Genomic DNA, 10,616 nt, shown 5'->3' with positions numbered 1-10,616 from the left:
AACCCCGAAGATGGATTTAATACACATTTATTGAGGACCTTTTGAATTGTCTATCTCATTTCTTGAGACCATGAAGGACAAACAAAGGCTCCTTATCTACTTTATGAATATTGTATTTAGAATTCTTTATATAAAATCAGTTGCTAGTATAAGCGATTTTATGTCTATTAAATATTTACTTTAAGTGTTGGTGCATTTAAGGAAGTCGACACAATAAATACAACAATCAAAGGATCACTCAATATGAGGAAGATCCAAAATTCATCCTCAAAATTCACCTTGAAACGAAGCAAACGATATTTGAGTAATCCCCAAACAAGGGTTTTGCCCCATTTACTTGCAGTCGGTGGATCTGTTATTTAATTATTTCTTCAAAAAGAGAAGATTAATAGCAGAATAAGTCATTCAAATTATGATGCTCAGTATTTGTTATAAACTATCATGAAGCTTGATTGTGGTCGCCATTAAGAGCGACATTGTGTCTACTAACTGTCTACCTTGAGTACAGGTACATGTAGAAAGCAAAATGCAGACAAAAGGACTCAAGCAAAACTGTTTTCAAATCATCGGAAGAGCAATTTCATATCATCTCATTGCCGAGAGGGCCATTTCATATCATCTCATTACCGAGAGGTCCATTTCATGCCATTGACAAGAGGGACATTTCATATCATCTCACTACCGAGAGGGTCATTTCATGTCATTGCCAAGACGACCATTTCATATCATCTCATTGCTGAGAGAGCCATTTCATGCCATTGCCAAGAGGTCCATTTCATATCATCTCACTGCCGAGAGGGCCATTTCATGTCATTTCTAAGAGGGACATTTCATATCGTCTCACTGCCAAAAGGGTCATTTCATACCATTGCCAAGAGGGCCATTTCATTTTATTTCATTTCCAAGAGGGTCATTTTATCTCATTTGATTGCCGAGAGGGCCAATGTATTTAATATCTGTTGACACATAAGATAGCATACGCTGGAGTCGAGGATATCATCAACATTTAATATCTGTTGACATGCGAGATAGCATATGCTGGCATTGAGGATATCACCAGTATTTAATATCTATTGACACGCAAGATAGGATATGTTGGCGTCGAGGATATCATCAGCATCAAGATCTATTGATACGCAAGATAGCATATCATCAACATCAATATCTGTTGAAACGCGAGATAGCATATGCTGGCATCGAGAATATCATCAGCATCAATATTTATTGACACGCGAGATAGCATACGCTGGCGTCGAGGATATCATCAACATTTAATATCTGTTAACATGTGAGATAGCATACGCTGGCATCGAGGATATCATCATCATTTAATATCTGTTGACACGTGAGATAGCATACGCTGGCGTCAAAGATATCTCATCATTTTATGAATCAGCATCTAAATACGTCAAAAACACGTAATTCAAAAGGACGTCTTTAAGTCATTATCTGAAAGCGAACGACTTATTAGACTTCCTAGAAATTTTACAATCTGAGGTTCATTTATATGTCATATTATTTGAAATAGGATAGTGTACAAGATTACCTATGAGTTGGTAGCCCATAGGTCATCTTCCCGCAATAACATCCTAATCGGATAGCGTGTAAGGTAACCCAAAAATTGATAGTCTGAAGGTTATCCATAAGTTGTAACTAAATCCTTATCGGAGAATATATGAGATTATCCAATTGATAAGTCCAAGGGTTCTTTATAAGCCACATCATATCCAAAGATCGATTATGTGCAGGATTGTCCAAAAGACTACTAATTTGAAATATATCTGTAAGTCACATTATATCCAAGGTCAGATGGTGTGCTGGAATACCTGAGAGCTAGCGATTGGGGGGTTATCTGTAAGTCATCTCTTATCCAAGGTCGAATAATGTACAAGATTACCTAAAATCTAGCAATTCAAAGGATATCTGTAAGTCGCCTTGTATCCAACATTAAATAATGCAAAAGATTATCCAAATATTGATAATTTAAGGAAAATTTATAAGTCGTATCGATACAAAATATGTGCAAGACTTACCCGAGGTTTCATGCAAAGAATTATTGTCAATAACTAGAAAGGTTATCATGGAAACCAAAATATTTCACCTCAGCATATGATTACATGGTTGCAAGGACCGTTCTGCATAAAGTGTCGTCGGAGTCCAAAAGGGTCACCCCACTTTGAAGACATATTCAACCGACAAATGAGATAGTTACGTAATAACTAAGAGGGTTGTTATATCTATTGTTGCAAGTTATTTCCTTTCAAATGGGTATACGAAAGGATGAATTCATTTTTCAAATGATAACCCACGTGGAGATATGGTATAAGACGACATACCCCTTTCGTAAATTATGCTTAGCACTAACACTTTTGTTTGAAACATTTTTAAGAGCATCTGAGAGAATGAAAATCTCAAATCAAAACCATAAGTTCGGACGACTCCAGATAGGACGCAACATAACGTAGAACTCTTTCTTAGTAGAAAAATGAGACATAGTCTAAAGAGGAACGTCAAACTCTTCGGACGCGAGCTAAAGGATGATCGCCACTACCATACAACCACACCCCTGTTAGAAGGCATGTGGGAATTTTGGCATATTCTGGTTTCAGCTTCATCATCAGGATATTTCTAAGCTTATACCGAAGGTAAACTTCTCTTTCTTTCAAATACGAGTGATAGGACACCTAGAGTTTTGAAAATTATGTCCAGGTAAGTTCTTGCCTATAGATATGAAGGATCCCATATTCATGGTTAAGAGGTTACAATCCTCTTTTACGCAACTCGATCAACTTATCACTCATCCTGAGCCAAAGATCGTCTGAAATAAAAGACTATCTTTTCTACAGATTGAGTCGAACTACAAGCAGTTTGATTCTCTGATTCTCGGGGATATGTAGGCTGGGCTTTTTGTTGAAAACTCGACCGCATTCCAACATCTCCTAAATCTCTTTATTCCCCAACTTCTCGATTTCATCAAAAACTCTAAAACCGAGACAACCTGTTAATTTTCTTAAAAATCGTGCTTAAAATCAAGCTTTATGAACTACAAATGTCTTGAATTCTCATGTAATGTGAGATATGTAGGAAATCTGATATCGAGGTTTGGCCATAACTCTATGAAACTCATGCGAAAGCTAACCTCTTTCAGATTCGAATTTGTGGTCGGACAAAAATTAGGAACGTCAACCTCCCTTTGCCTAGGGTTACTTGCATCCACCCTTCCCAAAGGGAGGAGGTATTTGTTGACACCTAATTTTTACCTTTCACGACAAAATTTAATCTGAGTTTCTTCGATTTTTAATAAAATTAAAATATTTATTTCATCCGAATAAAAATTGGTCAAAATATTCCATACGTAATTTTGTCATTTTAAGTAGCAATTATATATTATCGTGTTCAACGATTAGAGATTATATAATTTGATTACTTAAACATTTATTCTATGGAATATCGGATTTTAATTAAGGATTATTTTAAAAATCAATATAATAATTAAAATATTTATTTAAATGTCATTTGTTCTTGAAAATAATTTATTTGAAAATATTTTGTTTGATCATGAAACTCGGGTTTAAATCGGTAGTTAATTTATTTCAAGCATCTATTCAATTTAGTCAATTTATTTAAATTGACTATAATTAAAATCAAATTGACCACGATTGCAATGCAATTGATCAATTGATATTTAGTGTGGTTAGCATTTAAATAAATTGACTAAAATTTTAATCTAAATTGACCATTTTTTAAATGGCCAAATTTCTACCCCTTTCATTTGGGCCACAAAAATTGGCCCAACATAACAACTTCAGTAGCCCTTCTAATATAACCCCAGCCCAACCAACATTAACCCATTTCAATTTGACCCAAAATAACTCATTTTCTCTTCTTTTTAAATGTTACCAGTCCAACAACAATAATCTGCCTCAGCCCATTTCTTAATATCCAAACTCGACTCACTGCCTTATCTCTAACAAAACAAAATAACGATCATACCCACATACGACACAGTTGTTATCACAGCAAACAAATATCGATCAATGATACCACTATCAACCAAAACCAAATTCGACCCGTCAATCATAAATAATTTGACACTAGTAACCCGTATCCCGTAAACCCAACCATCCAACTCAGAGACCCCGCAAAACTCTGAACCAGCTTCACCGCAACCCAAAAATCTGACGCCAGAACTCGTGAACTCGGTAACCTAAAATTTGACCCACGACTTTAGTTCACCCAAGCAGCAACAGAATAGCTCAGCCTTTTTTGTATTTGAAATTCAAATTTTGTACTGGGGGAGTACAAATTAGTTGTCAACGTTATCCTCAAGTGAAAAATGTCAAAATTGATCTCGAAACTCTCATCCCACATCGCCAAAAAGATAGCAATTCATCCTAAAATTTCTTCTATATAAGGCTCTTTGTTGAGCTGAAAATACCAAGTCTTGAAAGGAGAAAAACCTTTGAGCAAAAATACAGTGCATATTTTTTAGTAAAAAATTTTTGTCTCATGAAATTCATTGGCAAATCGAAGATTTTGAGTTGAGGACGATGTTTTTCGGTGGTGGCTGATTCCGATAGTTCATAATCCCATTTTGCTACCCCAAAAGAGGTAAACTTCTCGACGCTTTATTTTGATTCTACACCATTTTCGCTTTCAAAGTAGTAATAGCAATTTAATTCTCTCTTGTATGCTGGGATGTTCGCTGTAGAGACCTTGAGAGCCATAGGTTATGTGATTGAATTACGACTGCTATTTGGGATAACATTCCTAACAATTTTGATTTGACAATTTTCTGTTCATCTTTTACGTTCTCTTTTGCTTTAGATGGCATTAAAATTTATATTCATGTTTTAGCCTGAATGTTTGTTTCTTCTTTCTTTTAAATTCTACTTTATTTTCTTCTAATTGATAGTAGCAGTAGACTGATCATTTGAGTCATAACCACTTGAAAGTTTGAGTTCCAAACTCATGATAATGCTTACTTTACATGGTTTTTTTCTTTTGTCCCCCTCGACTAAATCTAAATGGCTTGATGAGTATTTCAGTAGTAAACGTCTGTCATTATTTTTTGTCTATGCAGAATTCACAAGTGCAATATGAGTGCTCAAATTTTAGCATAAATTGGTTTCTCACTCATGTGACCCAAAACCATGTGCCTCTTCACATTTTAAGACATACGATGTGCGATGTAAGTTGAAGCCTCCGTCTAGTATAAACACGCAATGTTTCCTTTATGAATTGAAATTGTGCTTAAGTTTGGTATTCCGTTAATCTTTTTATTTGCTCAATTAGAAGTTTAGTATGACTACAAGAGGTGTCCAATTTTAGTTCAATATACTGAGCCTTTTGATAATGTGCCATGTTGCAAAGATATTGTTAACAGTGAACTGGTATGTCCATGCTATAATCATTTTGTATAGTGATTAAGTGATTATTTCCTTTATAAACCCCTTGGTCAACCTATGTTGTTGCTTACACATATTAAGTCTCTACAACGTTTCAATTAGATTGAAGAATTCTTTTATCTTCGCCTGTCTAAATAATCATCTCAAGTTAGCTAAGAAGAGGTTACATACTCTGTCTTCATGTATTGAATCTACATTTTTTGTCATATCGAATTAGCTGAAATGTTAAGTTTATTTGTATATAATTCTTCTTTGTTGAATTGATATGAAAATGTCTTATGATTTCAACCGACTCTTGAATATTTGTTAGGGTCTATGTCGCATTGCTCGTAGTTAAGCATGTATTAATTCTCTTATATATGTCCCTTTTTTTCCTTGTGGTGATCATCTATTAACTACTTTTAATTTTTCTATTTTGTTTGAACTTTTTCTTTAAATTGATACGAATATGCATTATTATTCTCAATCGGCTTTTTGACTGTTTAAGATCAATACCACGTTGCCAGTTTTAGTTAAATTTGCATTAATTTTCTTTTAGTTTTTCCTCTCTTTGATTGGTCATGTGTTAGCTAACTTCCTTTACTTTATTTTCTTCCTCCCTTCTTTCTTTAATTCGATTATGTACTAATGTGCTTTATTTTATTTTTTTTACATGAAAATCATCTGAGTCCTACATGTACTCTTTCCCTTTTGCATATTCATCATGGACCAATGTGGCCTATCTTTCGAGTCGAGCTAGAAGAAAAATCTAAAGTCGAATTATATACGTATGCGAGAAGTTGGAAGAAGAAGAAATGGGTAGACACCCATTGACAAATTGACAAAGAGGCTTGAAAGTCTCATTACATTTTTCATTTATTATTATTATTATTATCATTGTTTCACTTGTGTTATTTCATTCAATTATTTACTGATTCATTCATTTGGTCCTCGAAATTAAAGTTGTATTTTAATATAGGTGAAGCGAAACTCGAGGCAAAGGTTCAAAAAAATAGTTTAGGACAGGTTATGGGTCGAAAGTCCAATTAAATTAGGACAGAGTTTATTGATTTGGGCCCAATGACCTAAATCTTTTACTTTTTCCCCTTCTCCTTTTATGTGCTATTTGCTATTTTATTTGCTTAGACTTAGTTGAAATTTCCGCTAAGTCGTCAAAATCGGTTTTTGTACAAAACTTGAAAAAGCAAGATTTTACCTTAATTGATTTCTTTTGGAAATTCAATATTTTCTTTTTGAAGTTTAGTCAAAAGTTATTTTCAAACAGTCCGGATAACCGCAAGTTAGCGGATATTTTAGGTGCCTTAAAAACCTTCCTAAAATGTTAATAAGAACCACTTACCTAGAATTTCGAAACTTGAATGATTTTTTCTGTTTGAATCATTTAAAGGTTTTTCTTAATTTCCCAAATAAATTAAGTGGCAACTCTAAAAGAGTTAAAATTTCCGTAAAACATGCATTATATGATGAAAATTTATCATTATCGAGGCAGGATATCAGCTTTTACTTGACATATATGCGCGAAGTAATTCTGTGCACAGGATTGAAATCAGACCATTATATTGAGTCCAAATGTTGTGGCATATCCATCCTTGTGACATCATTTTCATTTGAAGTCAGCTGGAATGTCATGCACTGATTTCGCTGACTTGAGCCAGTATATGAAACATATGGAATACGGACAGACCCTCGTAGTTAGTCCATGAAGGCACACCTTGTACCAGACTGTAATTACACATATACGTACAAAATTATAGCAATGAATATTTTAATAATATATGCCATATGTTTGATATAGACCGCCTTCCATAGACCATCTTATGAGCATTTGTATCTGATATAGGCATAAGATATCACCTAGGCAAATTTCTAGATGTTTTATAATAAAGAACAGTTTTAACACACATATGTAAGATAACAAGGTTATTTATATAATTCACACTAAAGTGTTAATAATCTTTGGGGGAAAGGACATGGGCTGGCCATTTAAAAAAAAATGATCCACAATTTGAAAATTTGGATAACTGTAGCCAATTGACCCAATTTAATTCTCTTTTTTAGCCATTCGGCTCAATTGGGCACATGCATTCTCTATACTCAATTGATACACTTTTATAGCACATTGATACACTTTTATACTATATTGATACACTTTTTTAAAAAGAGAAAGGAAATTCTATGCAAGCACATGCAGTCCCTATACCCAATTGATACTCTTTTATACCACATTAATACACTTTTATACTACATTGATACACTTGCAGTATCCATATACTCAATTGATATTCTCTTATACTAGATTGATACATTTGTAGAGTGCATGTAGAAACTATATAGAGTCGTATAAAATATGTATCTAAATAATAATTGTAGTTAAAAATTGTATAGAATTTGTATAAAAATGTTATAATTATTATATAGAATATGTGTGTATATATATATATATATATATATATATATATATATATATATATATATATATATATATAAACTGTATCATTATTATATATAAATATACATCTTTAACAATTGTATTCTATTAAAAGTATATAGTATTGTATTTTATTGTATAAATAAGTAAAACTAAACAAAACAAATAGTCTGTTATTTTAATAATGTTGGTGAATGCAAAATAATCTAAAAAAAAAAAAATTACTTGATTGTTTAAAAAGAATAAAAAAAAAAGTAGAATCTTTAAAAAAGAAAAGGAGCCAAAAAAAGCAGCAACAAAATTTAAAAAAAAAAATGAAGGCAAGAACGTGATCTACAAAAATGAAACCAGTGAATATTTAAACATTGTCCACCAAAAGAAGGCTAGAAACTAGGGTATCTATTTCTTGGCCATTCTGTTGGAATTACTTTCTACCGAGTAGCTATTTACCAAATTTTTAAATTTAGGTGTTAGTTTTGTGGAATTATTTTAGTTTTAGTTGTCCTTTCCCCTCATCTTTGTCCATAGTTTCTATCTTTAACGCTTGAGGTATGATATGCCACTAACACTAGTATATAGGTCATTGTGTCATATTGTAGAACTGTTACTCGTATGCTTATAATTCCTCGATCTTAATATCTAATTCACATGAGCATCTACACTTGTTTATTGATTATTTTGTCTGTTTCATATACTAGTACATATGTCATATGTACTGACGTGCTATATTCGGGGGCTATATTTCTGTAAATGCAGATTCTGGTATACTAGTCAGCACATTAGCAGACTTTCATACTAGGCACTCATTTAATCAACAAAGCAATTGATGAGTTTCTCCCTCACCTGGAGCGACAAGTGCCTAGTACTCCTTAATAATATTTATAAAATAGTTAGGTAAGTTGGAGTCTGTACCGATCATTTTTTATTATACAGTTGTAGATTCTATTATAGGCTTCATAGGCGGTGTACAATTATCATACGTAGTAGTAGTTTTAGTTGTCTATATAAGTACCGAATCCAGTTGGTTGATATGTTTATATACATAGTCCCTTATTATTGTTTATGATTAATAATTCTTGCACTAGTTTAGTTCAGTTGTATAACACATGTTCATACGGTTCTTATCTGTCATATTCAGGTTTGGGGCATGGCCATATTTTTATAAATAAATAACTCTTTAAAAAGATTATGCAATGCATGTTACTTTTAATACATTTAAGCAGACAATGCATAAGAAATATACCATCATAATTAGTACCAACACTACTAATGCATCATATTAAACACTATTTGTTGACACCAATTTTATTTCTTCTTTTTATCATTCTACTCATTCAAACATCTATTTCGTTAGGCCAAAACACTATTTTTAGTTAGGCCAAAACACTATTTTTACTCATTTTGGTAACAAAGATTATCTCCATTATTTAAATATCATAATTATTTCATCATCATCGTCATCATCATCATAACTAAAATTTCAAATTAAAATTTTGTCAAATCTTTTCACAATTAAAAAAATTCTCTTCACTATTTTCCTTTCAGTTAAAGAATACTATTATTCCCAAAAGATCACCTCAAATCCATATGGTCCTATTTTTCTACTCAATCACATGTTAATACCTCAAATCACTCTCATTGGATCTTGGCCACCAATTTTACCGCCTCCCCAACGTCTCTTTTCCGATTTTTTTCCTACTTATTCTGTTTTACCTATTAGAGATTCTAGTAACCAAAATTATAGGGAAGTTCCCCAATTACTCTTTCCTTTCCAATTTAGGAAAACCAATTCCTAGTTATTACTCCTACAAAACTTTCCAAATTTACACGTTATTTACTATCTATAAATGTTACTCCAAATCAAAAAGTCCCCACATTAGCAATACGCCAACCATGAACATGAACAATACTGACGCCGTCAATTCCACCGCCATGAATGTTAAGAAAACTCAAGGACGGAGGAAAATCGCTATGAAGCCAATAGCAAACCAGAACAGTAGGCACGTTACTTTTTTCAAGCGTCGCTCGGGTCTTTTCAAGAAAGCTAGTGAACTTTGCATTTTATGTGGTGTAGAAATTGCTATTATCGTTCAATCTCTCAAACGACAGCGGTTATTCACATTTGGTCACCCTAGTGCCGACGCCATCATTGACCGGTACCTCAGCGGAAAATCCGCCTCCGATCAGCAGTTCAGCTTTGTGCAACAGAACAATGAATATTTTTCTCAAATCTCTAGAGAATTGGATGAAGAAGAGATTATTGATGAATCAAAGAGGGTGAATGGTAATAATAACGGATTTTGGTGGAATGAGTCGATTGATGATATGGGGATTGAGGATCTTGATAAATTTGTGGATGCATTGGAAGAATTGAAGAAGAGAGTGAATATGAGAGTTGACGAATTGAATATGATAAAAGGTTCTTCTTCATTGCCGTCTACTTCAACTATGAATCAGGCTATTGATTATTGTGCTTCTGTTGTTCCTTTTGATTTCAATTAGGCCAATTTCTGAAGCATTTATGGCCATCTTTCGAATTTTGATATTCAAATATTTTTTGTTGTTGTTTTCATTATTTTATATACTAACAGCATTACTGCACTAGTTTCGCAACAAAAGGAAAAACTATGAGACTGAGTTGACAGAATATCAGAGAACATAAAATGTAAATTGTAGCAACATAGTCCTTTTGAGAACATAAAATGTAAATTGTAGCAACATAGTCCTTTTTAAGTAATAAAAGCTATAAGCTTCTGGTTGACGATATAATCATGTGGGCA

General features: G+C 33.0%; 1 protein-coding gene across 1 annotated transcript; it reads left to right on the top strand.

The window, feature by feature from the left end:
• Positions 1–9,585: 9,585 nt before the first annotated feature.
• LOC107869635 (agamous-like MADS-box protein AGL62) lies at positions 9,586–10,338 on the top strand. Its single transcript, XM_016716132.2, has one exon. It carries the CDS (start codon positions 9,730–9,732, stop codon positions 10,336–10,338), a length of 609 nt encoding a protein of 202 aa, XP_016571618.1. The 5' UTR covers positions 9,586–9,729.
• The last annotated feature ends 278 nt before the right edge of the window (positions 10,339–10,616 follow it).

Source organism: Capsicum annuum, chromosome 4 (genome assembly GCF_002878395.1).
Source record: "Capsicum annuum cultivar UCD-10X-F1 chromosome 4, UCD10Xv1.1, whole genome shotgun sequence".
NCBI classification, from domain to species: domain Eukaryota; kingdom Viridiplantae; phylum Streptophyta; class Magnoliopsida; order Solanales; family Solanaceae; genus Capsicum; species Capsicum annuum.
Note: the sequence above shows the minus strand (reverse complement) of the source record. Positions and strands in the feature narration are given on the sequence as shown.